Genomic DNA, 22,833 nt, shown 5'->3' on the forward strand with positions numbered 1-22,833 from the left:
TTTATAATTCGTTTATTGGTGTCCCTTACTAGATGTTATTTTCACTGAAGCAGAGAATTCTACTTAATTCCTAAAGCCTAACAAAGACCAGATCCTCAAGGATGTTACAGGAATCGTGACTTGCTTTTCAACACGGAAGCCTCTTCCTTTCCCTGCCTCTCCTAGACCCACTCAATCCTTCCCATTCTTCAGCACTGACGCCTGTCTTCCTCAGCAGACAGCCCCTCAAACCTTACCGTTAAAAAACATTTGCTACCTCATCTAAACATAGAATTCTCTCATCCCCACAAAATACTCCTCTCATTTTCTTATTCATAGTGAAAATCCCACAGTCAAGTCATGTTGTGTGTGACCTTTGTGTGGGTTTTTGTCTGTTTTAATCTACGTCCCGAAGGTAGAGGCTACAACCATCCTTACATGGGTAAGGAGTATTTTGTCCAACACTAGGGACCCAGAATATCTTTAATGAATATTGTATCAGATTTTAACATGTCAATGGTTAATAGTTGAAAGAGCATACGTTTTGAAGTTGGAAATAATTAGGTCTGAATCTCAGCTGTCACTTACTCTTAGCTGGGTGATTTGGGGCAAGTTATTGAACCCCTCTGGGGATAAATATTTGTCAAACTCTTAGCACCACATCTGACACAGTAACTTCTAGACAAATGACACCTATTATTTAGCCAGCCTGCTAGCATGTCTGACAGGATAATATGGAAGATTCACTCACTCAAAGATGACCCTAGTACAGGCCTCTCTCCAAGTAGTTCTTTCTTGCTAAATAGAAGAATTCTGACACTCCCTTTGTGGAGATGGTATCTGTGTAAGGAACTGTACATTCACTCCACCCACATCTTTTACCACTATAGGGAAGTCTGGGCTCTCTGGTTCTTAGGGAAAGCAGAAGAGCATTTTCTTGACAGCTCCTTCTGGTATTAACCACTTTCTCCTATCTAGTTTCCTTATACTTGGGGAAATAAAACAGTTTCTTCCAGCTATTTGAAACTTACCTCCATCTTCACAATTTTTTCCGACTTTGTCCAAGTTCTACATACACCTATGTTCATTTTTCCATTCAAAAAGAATCTCTTAAGTGCATGCTAAGAATGGTACCAGCAGCTATATAAATAGTGGCCAAAAAAAGATATAATCACTGCCCTTGTTGAGGATGTAATTTACAGGGTGTAAAAATTTTGAGAACTTCCTCATAGAAAAGGTTATTTTACACTGTTTTACCCTTTATCCCCTGTAACTTCATTTAACTGAAATCTAGTTGACTAAGGCCCAGTGCACAGCTTCGAGATGGAACATGAAGGCCCAGTGGGGGAGGAGTCAACGTACCTTGGATTCCAGGTCTGCATCTTCCATTAGTAACTCTCAGTCCTCACGATCAGCTTACTTTACTCCCTAATGCTTTAGTCCTCTATCAAATTATGAGATTACTAAGGGATCCCTAAGGCCCCTCTGGTTAAAAGAATTCTATTTTGCATGATTCTAAATTCCTGTTCTAGGGAAAAATAACTCCTTACACTAGTTTCCACCGATTCTAAAGTTCATCATTGGCAATTTTGAACATGTAAGTCAATTTCACACTATTTCACAATTAAGAATTGTCAAACAGAATGTCTTCCCTGAAAAAGCATCTTCTGAAATCAAACTTGTAAGAAGTTAAATGAATGCCATGGCACAGTCAAAAATATGTCATGATACAAAGCACGGGTTTCTTTGAAATAAATGATCACCTGGAAAGAAATTCTTTTCTGAAACAAAAATATTCCAGCCTCAGTCTCTTCAAAATCTCTATTAATTTGACAAACTCTTTATCAAGAGATGCCTTGTGGTTTTCCAACCTGTTCAGCATTAGTATCCAAAGGTTTAGCTTCTCTTCCATGACATGTTTGAATTCCTACAAGAAAAGCCACAAAACAAACCCCAGTGGTTCGATGTTAAATATGACAAATGACAGAGGTCACATAAAATGCTGTGGACGTTCCCATCTCAATGGCACTAACTGATATGGGACACCAAAATTACAGTTGAATTGAAACCAATTCTCAATTGCCCAGAGACTGATCATCCCATTGGTTTTCTCTGTTTAACAAGGAGGAGTTATACAGTGTCCATCATGTACCTAAAACTGAGTTCTATTTTCCTTCTTTTAATTGGGTTCCTGACTGTTTCAGTAGTCATCACAATTGCTTATTTTATTTTTTGAGACAAAGTCTCCCTCTGTTACCCAGGCTAGAGCACTGTGGTGTCAGCCTCGCTAACAGCAACCTCAAACTCCTGGGCTTAAGTGATTCTCCTCCTCCGCCTTCCAAGCAGCTGAGACTACAGGCGCCCACCATGACGCCAGACTAACTTTTCTATTTTTTGGTAAAGATGGGGGTCTCACTGTTGTTCAGGTTGTTCTTGAACTCCTGAGCTCAAAGGATCCTCCCACCTCAGCCTCCTAGAGTACTAGGGTTATAAGGGTGAGCCACCATGCCCAGTGCTTTAGAACAGGATGGGACAAGATAATGCAATAAAATCAGTATCTATTGATTATCATATTCAAAACAACTTAAGGGGGAAAAAGGTTAGATTAGCAAAGAGGCTATAATAATATTACAGAGTTTACTTCTTTGTTTAGCTTAACTTAGGGGGAGCTGGTAGTTACTGGGACAGCCTGGCAGTTAAAAAGTAGAACTAGGGTGGCGCCTGTGGCTCAGTGAGTAGGGCACCAGCCCCATATACCGGAGGTGGCAGGTTCAAATCTGGCCCTGGTCAAAAACTGCAAAAAATAAAATAAATAAATAAATAAAAAGTAGGATACATGACAGAGAGATGAGATTTCTTCTTAATATTCTTTCTTCCTTTCTCTCTTTCTTTCTGTTTCTCTCTCTTTCTCTCTTTCCCTCCCCTTCTTTTTTAAGGCTAGTCAACTGAAGCAGTGAGAGGGGAGAAAGAACAAAGGAATTAGTAACTGGTTGCGATCAATTAGCTGTGAACACCACTGCACTTAGACCAGCCTTATATACTTTCTAACAAATCTGGGAATGTCTGTCTAAGAATTTTCCATTTTTCCAATGATTTTCTGAGGGATAATAAAACTGTCAGACTCTCTGGAATAAGATTCTTTTACACAAGAATCATGCTGCCGAAGTTAGGAAATTTTTTTTTTCTTTTTTTTTTTTTTTTTTGTAGAGACAGAGTCTCACTGTACCGCCCTCGGGTAGAGTGCCGTGGCGTCACACAGCTCACAGCAACCTCTAACTCTTGGGCTTACGCGATTCTCTTGCCTCAGCCTCCCGAGCAGCTGGGACCACAGGCGCCTGCCACAACGCCCGGCTATTTTTTTGTTGCAGTTTGGCCGGGGCTGGGTTTGAACCCGCCACCCTCGGCATATGGGGCCGACGCCCTACTCACTGAGCCACAGGCGCCGCCCCGAAGTTAGGAAATTTTAATAGGCCAAGGAAAAATCCAAGTTTAGACTAGTCAGTTTTCACAAGGATACCAATAAAACACAATTTTTTCATTAAATCACTTCATTGTCTCTCCATCACATCTCACATACCCTCACACACACTCACACAGTTTTGCTCCCCCTCATACACATTCCCAGACATACACTCAATACTCATCAGACTAACCAAAGACTTCAAGAAGGTCTTAGAAAAGGTACTGTATATATTAAGTATTGCCTGGCTTAAGATCATAGGAGAAAAACAGGAAAATCACAAAATACAGGACACTTACAGAAAGTTGTTTTTTCCACTTTTCTTTCATAGTAATTTCTGGATTCATTACCCACTGTAGGGATTTCCCAATGAGAGTTTCAACTTCAGAAACCTCTTCACGCTGAAAAGAGAATTCCATGTCTGCAACTAGTAATTCATGTGGAAAGGCATATACTGTTAAAATGACCTAATCAGAATGAACTTAGACCAAAGTTCCAGTACATAGATAATTCAGAAGAGTTAGAGTTCCTTCCCTCCATGGAAAGCCTCCCAGTCACCTTCCTTGGTCCCAGGGTGCTGCCCCGTGGGCATGCTAATTCTCATCAGGAGCTCTATAGATACTGAGCATGCACAGAATCATTTTCCAGAACAAAACCTACCTTTTTTAAAAATTTCCCTTTTAAAGAGAAAAAAGCAGGCATTTTCATCATTCACCAAACTAAATGCTGACTAAAAACTGACTCTGTGCTAGGCACTGGGAAAGGGACAGGAAATACTAATACTGTTTCACAGCAAACTCTATGATGATTAGAGTTTACAGTGAACAATCAAAATGGAGAAAGAAATCCTAGCTATTAGCTAGAAGAAATTAAGAGAAGGAAACTGTTCAATAGATAGCACATCTTCAGCTCTTGGATACTAAAGATCAGCCCATACAAAAAATAAGCTCAAGCAATCCACATCTTACGGTTGATCTGTTAGTCTGATTGACCCAGAACTAGAAGACCAACTTCGGGGAGGTTTGAGAAATGTCTTCTCTTATTCAAAGTAGGAGTAATCTGGCTCTCAAAAGCACACAGCTGCATTTGGACTAAGCAAACATGCTATAAGGTCAGTTATCTGCGGCTATTCCCAGCCAAAGTGAAACAGCACAAGATGTGTACATTATAAAATACCAGTTTCTGAAGCGCAGCTGTGAATTCCACGCCCCTTTGCCCAGGTTCTCCAAGTAACAGCAGCATTTGGTCCACGACCATGTCCAGAAATGACAAGAGGATTAAACTGCACTGCCATTCGGTTTCTTTGTTCTGAAACAATGACCAAAATGCCCATACTTCTGTCATCCCAACAAAAAGAACATCATTTTTACTTTATGAAAGTCAATGTAATTGTCATCATCAAGTAGTTCTGAATAGTCCCATGGGATTCTCCTATATCTAAAAAAAAAAACTATTGACATTTTTCTCTCTAGAAAGACTTCAATGGAACTGTTAGGTTTAACTACACTGAAGTTTTCTGTCTCGTGGAAAACTCATTTATTAATAGGTAAAATTTACCTGGGGGTGATATCAATCACATGGCTCTAATTTTAATATGAAAATAGGGGAAGGCAATGGAATACCACTCAGCTATTAAAAAGAATGAAATGATGTCTTTCGCAGCAACGTGGATGGAACTGGAGGCCATGATGTTAAGTGAGACAAGCCAGACACAGACAAATCCCATGTGTTCTCCCTTGTATGTGGGAACTAAATGACGCGCATGTGTGGACATAGAATGTGGAATGCTTCAGACGGGGGCTATGGGATGAGAGGGTCCTTAATGGGTGTAATGTATGGGATGAGAGGGTCCTTAATGGGTGTAATGTATGGGATGAGAGGGTCCTTAATGGGTGTAATGTACAGCATTCCGGTAATAGACACACTACAAGAACAGACTTCACCGCTACTTAATCTATGCATGTAACAAAATTAACTTTTACTCCATAAATGTACACAAATTAAATGACCAATGTTAAAAAGTAAAAACGGGAAAAGACAGAAATTCGCAGGGGAAAAAAAGAGCTGCTGGGGGAGGGGAGGCTGATCAAATCAATCTCATTGAAAATAGCTTGGTTTCTGTGTCTCTCTCCCATTCATAAAAGCTACTCTCAGAGGATGTTTGACAGAATATGTTCCCCCTCCCGCCCTCAACGCCTCTGTCTCCTATCCTATTTGAGATACATGACAACACATTTAACCACCTATTTATCTTCTGTCTCTTGAAAATGGTCCAGAGGACTCTTAATTCCAGACCCCAGGGAAAAGGCAAATCTCCTAACTCATCTGTGCAGACTCAGAGCCAGAACTTTGCCGACCGATGACCCCTGTTTTCGAAGGATAGGACTTTCTGGGCTGGCATCTTGACATCATTATTATCTCAGAGGACTGAGGGTAAAAACACACTGCCAGGGCAGATTTGCCATAGTTCCCTTCAGTCTGGCGGTTTGGCTTGGTTTCAAAACCACAGCGAAAGGATGATGATTTGAAACAGACTGTCAGGGAAGCACCTCCCTCAGCAGAACGTCCAGGGCTGCCCGAGACGGCTGCAGATGAAGACAGCATATGCTGTTCCTGCGTCCTTGGCAGGAGCAATTTCAACAGCATTTGCCCCAGAGACATTCCTCCCTTCCCTTCAAGGTCGAATCACAGCTGTCAACAGGACAGCATTCTGACAAATCCATCATCCACAGACATGGAGAGAGACCGTCCCGTGGTGAAAAGAAAGTGATTTGCGACATAAAGTATGTCCTAACATAACACGCACAAAACCAGAAAATACACGGTGGTGCCTGTGGCTCAAAGGGGTAAGGCACTGGCCCCATATGCTAGAGGTGGTGGGTTCAAACCCAGCCCTGGCCAAAAACTGCAAAAAAAAAACAGAAAACACAAAAGGAATGAAAACACATCCTGGGGGAGGGGACGACATCCTTTTTATCTCCAAGATGGTTTTTTAGTATTTCCTCCCATGTTATAAAGAATTAGGTCTATGAAACAAACTGATATTTAAAAAAAAAAATAATAATTCATTTTGCTACTTTAAAGTTAACCAAAACACATATTTTTAAGAAATCCCAGTTTTCTGTTCAGAATATAATAATTAAAGTCTTTAAATTGGGTTGGTACAATTATATCCTAAAGCAAAGAAACTTGGCGTTGTTTCTCGCAAATTTATTTTTGGTAAATAACATTTACTTTGGGGGTTTGGAAAATACTAAAAAATAGCTCATGGATCGCCACTGTTTCCTCTAAGAACCCAGGCTGGGAAGCAGTCTCTTCAGACAAAAATCTGAACATAAAGACTTCTAAAGTCCCACTTCACTGAACACACTTCTATCAACCCTCGCTTGAACTTGACATAGCTTTTGGCTATAACTTGAAAACTGTTCCTTCCCTCAGGCTAAGAGACTTTAGACTTGGATTCTAAAAATTATTATAAGACTCCCTCAACATATTCCTGGTGGTTTTTGGCAAGCTATGTACCTTGTGTTCACATTAAGTAAGGTCCACACTTTAGTAAGTTATCACATGGGTATTTTTCAACATTTTCCATCACATTATAATTACCTACCTCTTCAGACTGAGCAAGAAGGAGTTCATAATGTAGGGATTTTTCTTCAGAGATGACACTCTTACGTTGTCCACTAACATCCCACTGGATCCCATTTCTAGAAAGGACAAAAACAGTCTCCCAATGTAGTCAGGTGTGCCTCCCATGTTACATTTCAAGTCACCAGAATAGGGTTCCTTTATCACCAGATAGCACTCCTGTGTACCAAGGATTGTATAAGGTGCTTGGTAATGTGGAGAGGAGAAAGAAATAGTCTCATCCTCCAGGAGCTGCTCAGATGAGTGACATTAGGTCATTACAGACAAGTAGGCCATGCTTTTTTCTTAAAAGAAAAAAAAAAAAAAAAAAGAATTGGAGGGGCAGCACCTGTGGCTCAGTAGGTAGGGTGCCGGCCCCATATACTGAGGGTGGCAGGTTCAAACCCGGCCCTGGACAAAACTGCAGCAAAAAAATAGCCAGGCATTGTGGCAGGTGCCTGTAGTCCCAGCTACTTGGAAGACAAGAGAATCGCCTAAGCCCAAGAGCTGGAGGTTGCTGTGAGCTGTGACGCCACAGCACTCTACCAGGGTGACAAAGTGAGACTTTGTCTCTAATAGTAATTGGAGACTACAGCTAAATATTATAATATTGCACTAAAAAAAATCAGGATTTCTGGCTTTTCTTACAAGATAAGTCCATGTAGTCTTGACATTATAACTGGCTGGGAGCCGAGCAGACTAGCCCCCCTTTATTTGGGTAATGCGCTTCTCTTGTCTGCCATTCACATAATGTAGTTGTGTGCATACTGTGCATATGGGATTTACTCATTTTTGTTACCCGAGTGACTCCTGCAGACCCTGGACCAGTATATCACACGCAATTGGAAATGAATATTTGTAATAAAGGTGGTGTGTGTTAAGAAAGAGGTGAGAACAGCAAGACATGATTGCAAGAGGGACTTTACCTAACAATTGCAATCAGTGTAACCTGGCTTATTGTACCCTCAATGAATCCCCAACAATAAAAAAAAAAAAAAGAAAGAGGTGAGAACAACGCGCCATACTTATATTCAAAACGGTTATTTAATCTCAAGGTAAGGGAAGAGCAAGGGAAAATCAATGTCATGAAGTGAATGTTTGCACTCACCCCCAGATACAAATGTTGAAATCCTAACCTCAATATGATGATATAGGGAGATGGAGCCCTTGGAAGGTAATTAGGGTTTTAGGGTAGAGCCTTCATGAATGGGATTAGTGTCCTTATAAGAAGAGATGAAAGGATTAGCTAGTCTCTGTGAAAAAACAAGGAGAAGACAGCAGTCTGCAACCCAGGAGAGGGCTCTCACCAACACTATTGGTTCCCTGATTGGGCATCCAGCCCCCAGAACTGTGAGAAATAAATGTCTGGCGTGGAAGCCACCCAGTTCATGGTACTTACTCACAGCACACCAAAGTGACTGAGACAATCTGGGAGGGTCACAGAAAACTCACAGAGGAGTTCTCATGGACAAAGAAGAGAAAATATCACATACGATAGTACAGAAGAAAAGAGCGTGGCACTTACAAGGAAGCGCACCAGCTCTGTTGGCCCATAACAGAGTACAGGGCAGGGGGGTGGGGGGCTGGCAGGGGCTGCACTGTACTCACATGATGAGCTCCTGTTGCAAGTGCTGTAATTCTTGAGCCAATTTGTTTTTATCACCTCGTAAATTCTGGAATCACACACAACATTAAGGCTGTACATATTACTCTAGTGGGGAATTTACATTTACCTTGAACAAGCCCACCTTGCAAGCTGTAAGATTAGTTATAATAATAATTAATAATAGGTATACCTCTATAATGCTTCCACATTCTATGATGGTTGACTTAAGTTCTTCTATATGTAAATCCTTCTGAAAAGTAGAGGGAAATGAATAGCAAGAAAAGCAATGTGTCTACCAAGTCACATAAGATTATCAATGTGAACCAGAGAAGAATTATAAATATCCAATTACCATGAGATTGTTTCTCAGTTTCTCTATTTGAAAACTGAACCAGTTTTCAGTCAAAACACACAAGAAGTATAGAACTACGTACCAATATCTAATCGGTGTCATTGTGTTTTGTGTTTGTTTGGCCCAACAGAACCAAACTATAAAAAGTGATTCTAAGCACAGATTAAAATTATCACAAAGCATTTAAAAAAAAAATCAGTCTTGGGCGGCACCTGTGGCTCAGTCAGTAAGGCGCCGGCCCCATATACTGAGGGTGGCGGGTTCAAGCCCGGCCCCAGCCAAACTGCAACCAAAAAATAGCGGGGCGTTGTGGCGGGCACCTGTAGTCCCAGCTACTTGGGAGGCTGAGGCAACAGAATCGCTTAAGCCCAGGAGTTGGAGGTTGCTGTGAGCTGTGTGAGGCCACGGCACTCTACCGAGGGCCATAAAGTGAGACTCTGTCTCTACAAAAAAAAAAAAAAAAAATCAGTCTTTACTTACAAATGACCAACAAAATAAAGACACTCAATTTCATCTAGTTCTGGATACTTCCTTAAAATTATTGTTTTGTGGGTGGCGCCTATGGCTCAAGTTGGTAAGGCACCGGCCCCATATACCGAGGGTGGCAGGTTCAAGCCTGGCCCTGGCCAAACTGCAGCCAAAAAATGGCTGGGCGTTGTGGCGGGCGCCTGTGGTCCCAGCTGCTTGGGAGGCTGAGGCAGGAGAATCGCTTAAGCCCAGGAGTTGGAGGTTGCTGTGAGCTGTGTGAGGCCACGGCACTCTACCGAGGGCCATAAAGTGAGACTCTGTCTCTACAAAAAAAAAAAATTATTGTTTTGTAATATAAAGCCAGAAGGTATAGGTAGTGAAAGTCTGATCTATTTTTTTTGAAGAGCTAAGATCCTTTATTATTATTATTTTTATTTATTTATTTAATTTTTGCAGTTTTTTGGCCGGGGCTATGTTTGAACCCACCTCCGGTATATGGGCTGGTGCCCTACTCCTTTGAGCCCCGTGCGCCACCCTATTTATTTTTTATAGTGGTAGAGTATTGATGTGTTGCTCAGCCTGGCCTCAGGCAATCCTCCTTTCTTGGCCTTCCAAAAGACCTCACAAAATGCTGAGATTATAGACGTGCACCCACCCCCGATCTATAATTTTTTGTTATTGTTGTTGAGACAAGAGTCTGCCTCTGTTACCCAGTCTAGAGTGCCATGGCATCAGCCTGGCTCACAGCAACCTCAAACTCCTAGGCTCTAGTAATCCTCCTGCCCCAGCCTCCTGAGTACATGGGACGACAGGTGCCTGCCATAATACCTGGCTAACTTTTCTATTTTTAGTAGAGACTCAGGTTTTGCTTTTGCTCAGGCTAGTCTTAAACTAGCCTTGAGCTAGCCTGAGCTCAAGGGATCCTCCCACCTCAGCCTCCCAGAGTGCTGCAATTATAGGTATGAGCCATCACACCCAGCCCTGCTCCATAATTTTATCCTGTGACAAGCATGGTACCTGGCTCATGGCAGGTATTCGGTCACTACCTAATGGATGCTGGGCAGGAGTGCAGAATGGTGGGAAGCCCAGAGTTAGGGAGGAACTAAGTAGCCACTCTTCTGACAATATTACCCTTCAGAGAACACCCATCCTGAATAGATAAACTTAGTATATTAAACCATGGAAGCCTTTAGAAAAAAATAAAGAATTAAAGTTTGTGCAATAGTCAGTATCCTGGTCAGAGTCTACAACCTGTGAATGCCTCCTTTGAAACTTCATAACATGCAGGGAAAAGAGTGGCAGATACCGCTGTCCTCACTTCCCTGTCTTAGACTGAGAAGTTTATTAAATTAGGCAGTATTCTTCCCTGTCGCTTAAAGCCTCTATAATCAGCATCTCTATAGCCAGCATCTTTGGTGGCCTGATAGGCTATGATCATAAGATGTAAGAACAAATAGAGGGCGGTGCCTGTGGCTCAGTCAGTAAGGCACCGGCCCCATATACTGAGGGCGGTGGGTTCAAACCCAGCCCTGGCCAAACTGCAACAAAAAAATAGCCGGGTGCTGTGGCGGGCACCTGTAGTCCCAGCTACTCGGGAGGCTGAGGCAAGAAAATCACTTAAGCCCAGGAGTTGGAGGTTGCTGTGAGCTGTGTGAGGCCACAGCACTCTACCAAGGGGCATAAAGTGAGACTCTGTCTCTACAAAAAAAAAAAAAAAAAGAAAAAAAAGAACAAATAGAATATCTATGTGTCTATAAATTAATAAAATTAGGTAGCAAATAATTTGGGTAATATTCTTCTTCTTCCCCCAAATGAATGGCTGCATAGTCATTTGTATTCCGATAAATTAAAACAACCTCACTAGCATCCAGCCAGTGACAGGTAGATTGGCATACTGGTATCTGTTGCACATGTAGCTGAACACCACCGGCACTTAGAGAGAATATGTTCAGACTTATTCTTCACTCAGAAGAACATTTTGGTGAAGTGCTATAAAGGAAACTCTGACACGATACTAGAATCTGATCTGTTACTAGGATCAAATTACACAAATGACCATTCTCTTGGTGATTCGGAGAGAAATAGCCAATCCTGCAGGCTTTCACGGAAAGAACAGTACCAACCTTCTGCAAACCTGCATCTTTATTAAGTAACATGTTCTCGTATGTGTGTAACTGCATCTGGAAAGAAGCACATTGAGGGAAGTTCATGCTTTGGGAAGCCTCATAACATTGCCGGAGGTGGGTCATGGCCCGGACTTTATCAGAGAGAAAACCGAAACTCACCACTGTCTGGGGACTCGGCCTTGCGTGAGTCTACAGACCCAGCCAAGTGCCCGTCCCTCTACTCTACACTTTATATAATAGAAACGGTACAGAATTTCACTTTTTCGGTGAAAGTGAAAATCTGGATAGGACCTAAACATGGATTCCATGAAGACAAACAGATGACACTTCCTCTTTTTAAAACCTAATTTAAAAATGTTCACGCTTCTTTGAGCAAGGTAAATATTAGAGATGTATTTATTTTCCTTATATATATATATGCAGTTTATTCAAATCGAAAGCAAGCTTGGTGGCACATGCTTCCACACACAAATGATAAATACGTCTGTTGACTGTATTGAAAACCTGTAAAAACTAATCAGCATAGTCAGAAGCAGAATTATCATTGTACTTGCATACCTTGGTTATGATCACATCATCATCTGAGTTTCCAATAAGCTTGTGGAATAGGTAGAACTATCATACCCATTTAGTAGATGAGAAAACTGAGACTTAAAACTTGTTTGAGGCTAGAAAACTCTTCAGTAGAGAAGACAGGGTCTACACCCATGTCTTCCAGCTCTTGCCACTAGATTATTGCAGTTGTGTTTTCCAAACACAGCTATTCCCCACACAGAACTAATTTTAATGTAATTTTAATGTCTAAGTTATAACTGTTGCTTTACACACATTACATACACACAGCAAGATTTTGGTTGGTTTCTGCCAGGAAACTGGCCAATTTCACATATAGATATTTAACTACTTTGTTTCAGGCATGTACAATAACAAAAAAATATTGCTCAAATAAACCATTGGGGATGACAATGAACATGACACAAATTCATGAACTTACTAATACTTGTCCACTGTTTTTTGCTTTTGTTTTTTGAGACAGAGTCTCACTATGTCACCCTCAGTAGAGTGCCATGGTGTAGCTCACAGCAATCTCCAGTTCTTGGGCTTAAGCAATTCTCTTGCCTCAGCCTCCCAAGTAGCTGGGACTATAGGCACCCACGACAATGCCCGGGTATTTTTGTTGTTACTGTCATTGTTGTTTAGCAGGCCCGGGCCAGGTTCGAACCCGCCAGCCCTGGTGCACATGACCAGTGCCCTAACCACTGAGCTATGGACGCTGAGCCTTGTCCACTGTTTTCTGATAAGAACATATGTCAGATAAAAATAGGTACTAAACAGATATAATATAGAAGCAAATGTTTTTGTAAGGTATTATTACTTAATTTAATCCCAGATACATTTTGTTTTTCCGCTCTCTCTCATTTTCAGCATAAAGAAGATACAATATGTGAAATCTTTCCTGACCTGGGATTTACAAAATCAGATACTGTTAAATTAGAAATTGCCACTATGATCAAAAAGATAAATAGTGAGTGTTAATAAGGATGTAGATAAATTTGAACCCTCATATGAAGCTGGTGGAACATAAAATGGAGCAGCGACTTTGGAAAACAGTCTGGCAGTTCCTCAAAAGGTTAAACATAGAGCTGCGTCAGGACCCAATAATTCTACACCTAGGTATATACTCAAGAGAAATGAAAACACATTTATATATATATATATATAAATTTGTATACTGGGTTCTCCTGTAACTCAGTGGTTAGGGCGCTGGCCCCATGCACCAGGGCTGGTAGGTTCAAACCTGGTTCAGGCCAGCTAAACAAACAAAAAATAGCCAGGCAATGGGCGGTGCCTGTGGCTCAAGGAGTAGGGCGCCGGTCCCATATGCCAGAGGTGGCAGGTTCAAACCCAGCCCCGGCCAAAAAAAATCACAAAAAAATAACCAGGCATTGCAGCAGGCACCTGTAGTCCCAGCTACTAGGGAGGCTGAGGCAAGAGAATTGTTTGAGCCCAAGAGTTTGAGGTTGCTGTGAGCTGTGATGCTACAGTACTCTACAGAGGGCGACAAAATGAAACTCTGTCTCAATAAAAAAAATACATGAATAAAAATAATTTATGTACTAATGTTCATAGCAGCTATTCATAAGGACCAAAAAGTGGAAACAGCCCAAATGCCCACCAACTGATGAACAAAATGTGCTATATCCATACAAGGGAGTATTATCCAGCAATAGAAAGAATGAAGTACTGATATGGGCTATTATATAGACAACCCGGAAGGCATCATGCTAAGTGAGAAAAGCCAGTCACAAAAGACTGTACATTGTATGGTTCTATGTGCATGAAACATCCAGAACTGATTCATCTGTAGAGACAGAAAATAAATGAGTGGCTGCGTAGGGCTGGGGAAAGGATGGTAAGAGGCGTTCCTGCTGAAGGGGGTTGACTGGGGGTAAGAAAAATGCTTTAAACTTGATTTTGGTAATAATTGCACAACTGTGACCATATTAGATAAATGCCTTGTATACTTAAGGCACGTGTGAATTATGTATCCGTAAAGCTGCTACCAAGAAAAAGAAACTGTCTTTTATATAATTCAGACATTAGGAAAAGTACAAATTTCAAAGATTACTTTGTCAATGAGTCGCATACATCATCAGAGAATAAGATTAATTTGACAGAAAAATATTTTGCCCGTATTTGGGAAGTGCTTACTTGGCGCTCTGCCTCGGTCTTAGACAATTCCTCAATCCTCTTTTCCAGTCTGTCTATATCCACGATGCCCTTAATGTTCTAACATAAAAGAAGAGAGCATTTTTATATTTAGCACCAAGAAAAATAAAAGAGTATCGTGATCAAAATTTCTTTAAGGAAGCAGTATTTTCATCATTAACGTTTTAAACTAAGGGATAAAACTTTAGACCATTTTTCTACCAGTGCGCCATCAGGGAATCTCAGGTGTGTTGTGAAAAATTTTTTAAATCATCAATTAAATTATTTTTGAAAGAAGTTCAAAGCACAGTAAGTATATTCATCTTTTTACTCTTGTTTTGATCAACATAATTTAAGGGCGCCTCTGACGTTTAACTATAGGTTCAAGTGTGCCGTGAGATAAAGGAGGTTGGAAAACACTGCTCTGGACTTCATGCAGAAATGACGCGACCATCTGGGAATACTTTCAGCATTGCCTTCTGAGTTTTCATCCACCTCCGCTACTCACTCTCATGAGAAGCCCTAAGTTCAAACTTGTTCTTACCAGTAACTGGGACCCCACCGTTATCCTAACTATTGTAAGCATCTCATTTCTCAACCACCACCTCTTATCTTTCCAGATGACTTCCCCAGCACCAACAAACCTTTGGTCCCCACTGGAACCTGCAATCCATTGATCCCACCAACTTTTCATTATCCTTCAACCTTCCCATGAACTCAATCTCCTCTTTACTCAGCTTAAATTCTTCCATAGTCAGTCCTGATACCCACCCCCTTCCACACACCTCAATTCCCTTACCTAACCCCTGCTGCTTAGTGTTTACTTAAATCTGCTTGCCACCCACTCCATGCCAACACCTTTTCAGATAAGCATGATTAAAGAAAAAAGGGACAGGTCACACATTAAATTCATGTCCTTTAACCTCAACATGTATTGGTGATTACATCACATAATCCTGGTACTTTCACAATGCCATTTTCCTAAAGCATATGCTCACTTCCAAAGGTCAAATGTAGCTGACCACTTTTTTTTTTTTTTTGTAGAGACAGAGTCTCCCTGTACCGCCTTCGGGTAGAGTGCCGTGGCGTCACACGGCTCACAGCAACCTCTAACTCTTGGGCTTACGCGATTCTCTTGCCTCAGCCTCCCGAGCAGCTGGGACTACAGGCGCCCGCCACAACACCCGGCTATTTTTTTTTGTTGTTGCAGTTTGGCTGGGGCTGGGTTTGAACCCGCCACCCTTGGCATATGGGGCCGGCGCCCTACTCACTGAGCTACAGGCACCGCCCAGCTGACCACTTTTTTTATAAATAAAGTTTTATTAGAGCACAGCTGTGCTCATTTGTTTATATATATGTCTATGCCTGCTTAACTAAGGGAAAGGTAAACAGTTGTAGCAAAGGCCTAAAAATATTTACTATCGCTGGGTGTGGCTCATACCTGTAATCCTAACACTCTGGGAGACTGAGGTAGGCAAATTTCTTGAGCTCAGGAGACTGAGAGCAGCCTGAGTGAGAGTGAGATCCTTGTCTCTAGTAAAAATAGAAAAAGTAGCCAGCCATAGTCCCAGCTACTTGGAAAGCTGAGGCAGAAGGATCACTTGAACCCAATAGTTAGATGTTGCTGTGAGCTAGGCTGAGGCCATGGCTTTCTAGACCAGGGGGCCAGAGTGAGACTCTGTCTCAAAATAAAATATAATAATAATAATAATAATAATAATAAATAATAGAAAGGGCTGGGTGTACAGTGACTCACATTTGTACTCCTAGCACTCTGGGAGGACGAGGTGGGTAGACTGCTTGAGCTCAGGAGTTCCAGATCAGCCCAAGCAAGAGTGAGACCCCGTCTCTAAATATAGCCAGGTGTTGTGGTGGGCGCCTGTAGTCCCAGCTACTCAGGAGGCTGAAGCAAGAGGATCGCTTGAGCCCAAGAGTTTGAGGTTGCTGTGAGATATGATGATGCCACAGCATTCTACCCAGGGTGACAGAGTGGGACTATGTCTCAAAAAATAACTAATAACAATAATAATAAAATATTTAGGTAGATACTTTACAAAAGTTTTCCCACTCCCAGACCAGATCTTCCCTTTTCTTTCCTTAGATTTCCAATACCTCTTCCAACATCCTCACTCCCAGCTGATAACATTGTTTTGTATTTCACTGAGACAAACAATCAGAAGAGGGTTTCCATATTACCTGAATATATAATAAACATCTTTGGATATATTATAAAGTATTTCCAAACATTTCTGTCCACCTCCACTGTGACTGTTCAGTCCGAGTCCCCATCAGCTTTTGACTGACTCCATTACAGCAGATTCCAGACCCAGCGGCCAGACTTATCTTGTTAAAACAGAAATTAGATCATATGACTCCTCTACTCAAAACCCTTTAATGGTTCCTATCTCACTTCGTGAGGGGGAAAAAAGGAAAAAGAAAAGAGAAAAGAAAAAAAGCCTGCAAAAGACCCGTGCGTGCAGTTCTGGGCCCTCATCTCTTGCTAACTTGTTCACTCTGCTCCAGATACACCAGCCTTGCTGTCCCTCCAGAATAGCAGCCAGGCGGCAGCCTTACAACCTTGAGCTGGCTCTTTCTTCTGTCTGGGGGGCTCTTTCACAGATAGAACTCCTTTCCAGTTTATAACCAAAGAATTAGCTTCACAGTGCTGCTTTTCCTAACCACCCTACTTTCCACCGCACTCCCCTCCTCCTCATTCTGTTCCGTCTCTCTTTTCCTGTAGCTCGTACACAATCTAACCCACTAGTACCACGTGGGCCGTTTGCGTGAGCTTGTGCATTCAGCACGGGAGCAGCGCCTGCACAGAGGTCTTCCAGTGAATAGGTGTTGAACAAACGAAGGGAAGTGAATCACTACCCAAACTGCTGGGCTGCTTCTCTTCACAATGCACCGGATTTTTCCTTCCCAAAAGAATCTTAGCAGCAGCAGCAGCAACACTCACGTGCGTTTTCTAATGTAAACCAATCATTACAACGCTACCTTATAATGAAGGGTTTTCAATCTATCTTCCTTCCATCTCTTCCCAACTGGTTTGGTACAATTCTTTGATGTTCTTTACTCATTTAAATACGAAGAGAAAAATATCTTACATTAGGAGTTTGATTATAAGGCACTAGTTTCACAAAAATCTGGCACTGCAGCTATCATGTGTCTGAATCTAATATAAGCTTCTTTCCCATCTGAAGTGTTTCTTTTCAATCCACTATGAAATATTTTTAATATCCACTTGGCCTGCAGTTTGAATAACTTGTTCAAACAAGATTGTTCAGCACAGCTTAACATATACTTCTGACAGTCTTATATTTACTATAAAACCAAAATTTAAAACTTGTGTAATACTTAATGTTTAAAGCATATCTATAGGGAATTTTGCCTTCAGTATAGAACTTTACTTTTTGTAAATTTTCTTGGTGACCTGTTCTTTCAGTGCTTTCTGTTGCTTGAAAAAATATATTGCAAAGAATCATTGCCTTTTTTTTTTTTTTTTTTAGAAATTATACTATTATACTAACATTTCTTTCTTTTTTTTGAGTCTCACTATGTCGCCCTTGGTAGAGTGCTGTGGTGATGCAGCTCACAGCAACCTCAAACTTTTGGGTTAAGCGATTCTCTTGCCTCAGCCTCCCAAATAGCTGGGACTACAGGTGCCCACCACAACGCCCAGCTATTTTGTTGTTGTTGTTGTAGTTGTCTTTGTTGTTTGGCAGGCTCAGGCTGGGTTTGAACCTTTCAGCCCTGTGGCTGGTGTACGTGGCTGGTGCCCTAGCTGCTAAGCTATAGGCACTGAGCCAACATTTTCTAACATTTATAAGGTACATTATTGTTTACCAAAAAGCTTCATATGAATTATGTTAATTCCAAAATAACTGTATCAAATAGGTATTGCTGCCCCAGAAAAAAATAAATAGCTGTCCAAGGTCATGCTTTCACAGTGTATTTAAAGTATGAATTTTAGACTCAAGACTTTTGCCACCTCATTCAATGAAATAATAATGGAAAATTATTAGATCACATTTATGCTTTCTTTTGTGATTTGAATATTTTTTGGATAGAATAACTTCATTTTATTCTAAATCTGAATTTCTTAAATGCCACTTTTTCCATGGGTGATTTCAAAAGTAATAAGATACCTCTGCCCAGATACAACTTAATAAAAGGAAAAAGAAAAAATCCTACCCCCTCCTTCCTCATTTGCAATTGGACAAATCAACCCGCTCTTTGGACCCCAGGACCCTCGATACAGAGTGGACATAAAGTTCACGTGCAATTTAAAATACTTTAACATAGTAAATTACACATGAACTTTATGTCCACCCTGTATTTGCATGCTTTTTATTTAATCCAGAGTTATAACCCATGATCAAATGACATCCATGTTTGTCTACCCCCATGTTTAATGATTTCCACATACCTCTTCCTGTAGAATACGAATCTTAAGAATCAGAGCCCGGTTTTCTATCTCCTAATTCATTGTGAGAAAAATAATGAAAAATTATTTAAGACATTTATGAAAATACCTCCAAAGCTATTGGCATTCTTTCCTTTTATCAATTTTAAAAGTGACACACACATATCACAAATGAGCCTAATTTGAAAATATTTTCGGTGTGGGGGGGTGTCGCTCTTGTCCTTGCAGTTTCCTGGGGATCTGTGAGAAGTTACTCCTCTCCTTGACTCAATGTAACTGTAGTAGTTACGAAAGAAAAGATGAAAACCAAAAAAGGAACAAGCTGGCTCCTTTCTCTGCTACTTTGCCATTTATTTATCCATTTATAACAGGTAGTTGAAAGCTTGGCTTTTTCAGTAGAATTTTGAAATCAGAGTTCTAGGCTTGGCGCCCATACCACAGTGGTTATGGCGCTGGCCACATGCACCAAGGGTGGCGGGTTCGAACCCGGCCCAGGCCTGCTAAACAACAAGGACAACTGCAACAAAAACATAGCCAGGCATTGTGGCGGGCACCTGTAGTCCCAGCTACTTGGGAGGCTGAGGCAAGAGAATCGCTTAAGCCCAAGAATTTGAGGTTACTGTGAGCTGTGATGCCACAGCACTCTACCAAGAGTGAGGTAGTGAGACTGTCTCAAAAGAAAGAAAAAGAAAGAAATCAGAGTTTTAGCTTTTTAACTGAAGTGGTAGATATTCTCGGATTCAACATCACCACAACATATGAACATCAAAAACTATTTTATAATGAACAGCCTCAAATTCAGAACCACGAGAATAAAAATATGTTCTAGGACATGTGCCAAAACGGTCACAGTAAGAATTTTGTAGAATTATTTTCTTTGCTAATGTGCATTTTCTTATTTTTATAAACAGGTATTACCTTTATTATATAAAAATCAAAGGGAAAACATCCCAGTTTAGGATTTCACTGACATTAGACAAATGCACATATACATACCCCTATGTGCTTAAAATCAGAATACAAGAGCTTGATTCTAGCTCTACCAATTTTAAAGTATTGACAGATAAATAACATTGTCTGTTTTCATCATGGACACACTATGTTTTGAAGTACATACCCAACAGGATGGTTCATTTTGCTCTACCCTTTACTAGCCAATTGACTGATTAAAACATCTCTGGACTTGATCGCTGTATTAAAATTTTTTTCAAATACACGAAGATGTAGCAACTTCTGTTCCTACCTCATAGAATTTCTATGGCTACCAGTGCAATAAAACATTAAAAATCCTTTTGAAATTATAAAATATCACAAAATGTAAGTGACTACGATTGCGCGTCTAGGGCTTGACACTTTCATCAGTAGCAGTTAACCTTTTAATGTTACAAGACAAAGGCACTGAATGCCTTCCATGTCTTCACCCCTCCCAGCCCTAGGTAGGTGGTAGCATCATCTCCATTTTTTAAATATATATTTTTACTTTTTATGTTTATTTTTTTATCTCAGATTAATCAAGGTATAAATAATTAGGTCACATTGTTTGCATTTCTAAGGTAAAGTTCAAATTTCAGGGGTTAACAGCAACTACATCATCTCCATTTGATCTAGGAGATCCAACAACTACATCAACTACATCATCTCCATATGACTCTTATGATTTAGACATGGAGTTTATGTTCTTTAACTAGATTAACAACAACTACATCATCTCCATAATACTCTATGATCTAGACATAGAGTCTCAGAGTGGGTCCCTGGCAGGGCTAAACTCACAACGCCCTTGGAGGGAGGACGTGAATGCAGGCAGTCTGACTGCCAAGTGTGGGCTCTTGATCTGGTCTCTGCACGTCCTCTGGTTAGAAGCTCCTCAGGGGTCCTCTACTGAATCTTTCCTATGATGCACCCATAGAGACTTGCAGAGTCCCAGAGCACCTAATGTTCAATGGTCTGGTCCCCACACTTTATTATTGAGGTAAGAGCTAAGCTAAATGAAGCTGGTTGTGGGAGGTCACAGGTGACTAAAACAGTCCTAAAACCAAGCCTCCCAATGACTTATAGACAGACTCTGAAAACAGCTTTCTAAAGGATATTTAGAAACAGAATAGCCTGAATGACTTCAAGTTGTCCCTCACCATGGTTTATACTGCTAGAATTTATCAGAGCTTTGAAGATCACTTCTAATGCTCTAGATAACAGTTGAATATTTTCAATAAAAATGGTCACCTCTCTGGTGTTTGAGTTAAAGCTTAGTCTAAATGACTGGCTCTAAGTTATAAGCCTGTGTTCATTCAGTGTAAGCAATGAGGTATGGAGCTTCTCAGCAACCAGCAAGTACTGAGAGAAGTTGATTTATTTTTTAATCTAAGAGAAATACGAACATTTGACAGAGAAAAAACTTTTTTTTAGAGAAAAAAATTTTTAATTCAAGTATTAGAATCAGGGACTTATGAATTCACCTACCAATTTCAGGAGGCATTCCAAAGATGTTTGTAGATCTTCACAAACCATTGTGAACATGACTGAGAAACTTCTAAGGAATTTTAATCTTGATTCGAAAGGAAAACAGATTTTTTTATCCTACCTGGCTTTACACGTCTAAGGCTTTACCAATTAGTTTATCAGCCTAAGGACAAGTTTTGCCCCACATAAGCCCTCTTGCATGTTGGTTATATAAAGTATATGCCAATGTCAAAGTCCTTGATGACTTACTAATTGTTTGTTCTGGGCTACCGTCATGGCCTTCTGCTCTTCTGAAGCATTCACGCTTAGTTTCAGTTCCTCCAGTTCTTCTTTTAACAGATTTGTTCTCATAATAGCCTGGTGGGCACTGTGGGAGGAGGGGAGGGGAGAAGGCCATGAGCAAAACCTCAAATATAACCGTCAAAGGCACTAAGTAAAGACGAGGACTATTTTTGGACTCCAGTTAAAAAACCACGAAAGGCTTAAACCAGATGCCCACAATCATAAAAATACACCCATGATCTTTCACAGTCCTTGGAAAGGGAAGGAATTTGTAAGCAATTGGAAGGAAAGTAGGGGTTGGAGAAGGGGAGAATAGAGGGGAAAAGCAACAAATATATTCCTGAAGCTGAAAATGTGGAGGGCCCTTTGAAATCCATCATTGACCGAATCATGTAGCTCTTCCCTCCTACTAAAAAGATGTAACATGAGTTCTTATTAGTTAATATTAGTTAATGGCATTCCACAAACATTTATTGAGTGATTCTACATTCTAGATGTGAACTCTGCGTGGAGGCTGTAAGAGCAGACAAGAGAGACGTGGTCTTTGCCTTCACAGAGCTTACAGAGGACTGAGGGAGATGACAACCAAACAAATAGTTGCCAGCAGCCTTTATGTGATATATTCTATAAAGAAGTTTATGATAGCATTATTTATAATAACAGAGCATTGGAAACAACCTAAATGTCCATCAATGGAAAATTGATTAAATGAATTATGCTAATCCTTATCATGGGATTACCTATTTCTCTCTCCCCCTATTGCTCTCTGAAGACCTCAAAGAAGATAACGATTTTTTCATTACTAAGAAATGACATTGAGCATTGCATAAATATTTACCGAGGTCTAACTGTGTGTCAGGCATTGTACTAGGCATTGAAAAGGCCAAAGTGACCCAAGTGCAAGAGTGCTAACTGCCTGGAGCTTAGACTCTAGCAAGGCATAAGATAGTCATCGTACAACACAGTATGCCGGGAACCAAAAGAAACAAAGGTTGCTGGTTGGTAGACAACTGAAAGGAATATGAACTCATGTTACATCTTTTTAGTAGGAGGAAAGAGCTACGTGATTTGGTCAATGATGGATTTCAAAGGGCCCTCCACATTTTCAGCTTCAGGAATATATTTGTTGCTTTTCCCCTCTATTCTCCCCTTCTCCAACCCCTACTTTCTCTATGGTAGAAGATCCGCTAAATACTAGGGTAACCAGAATGAATAAGACTTAATTCCTCCCATCCACAAGCTCACAGTTAATGTGAAAGACAAATTAGATACAGCAGGATCACTGCGCAGTACCAGAAAAGTACTGTGATAGTCCAAAGGAGACCGAGGCTCTTCATG

At 40.7% G+C, this 22,833-nt stretch overlaps 1 protein-coding gene across 1 annotated transcript in view; it reads right to left on the minus strand.

The window, feature by feature from the left end:
• Positions 1 to 22,833, minus strand: part of IRAG2 (inositol 1,4,5-triphosphate receptor associated 2) — a 97,833-nt gene that overhangs the window by 64,100 nt on the left and 10,900 nt on the right. The window contains 10 exon segments of the mRNA XM_053554358.1: positions 1,743 to 1,906; positions 3,739 to 3,840; positions 4,616 to 4,747; positions 7,050 to 7,146; positions 8,675 to 8,739; positions 8,863 to 8,922; positions 11,616 to 11,672; positions 14,331 to 14,408; positions 18,757 to 18,807; positions 21,463 to 21,580. Coding sequence (XP_053410333.1) covers positions 1,743 to 1,906; positions 3,739 to 3,840; positions 4,616 to 4,747; positions 7,050 to 7,146; positions 8,675 to 8,739; positions 8,863 to 8,922; positions 11,616 to 11,672; positions 14,331 to 14,408; positions 18,757 to 18,807; positions 21,463 to 21,580 — 924 coding nt within the window.

This window comes from Nycticebus coucang, chromosome 12, assembly GCF_027406575.1.
Source record: "Nycticebus coucang isolate mNycCou1 chromosome 12, mNycCou1.pri, whole genome shotgun sequence".
In the NCBI taxonomy this organism is placed as follows: Eukaryota; Metazoa; Chordata; class Mammalia; order Primates; family Lorisidae; genus Nycticebus; species Nycticebus coucang.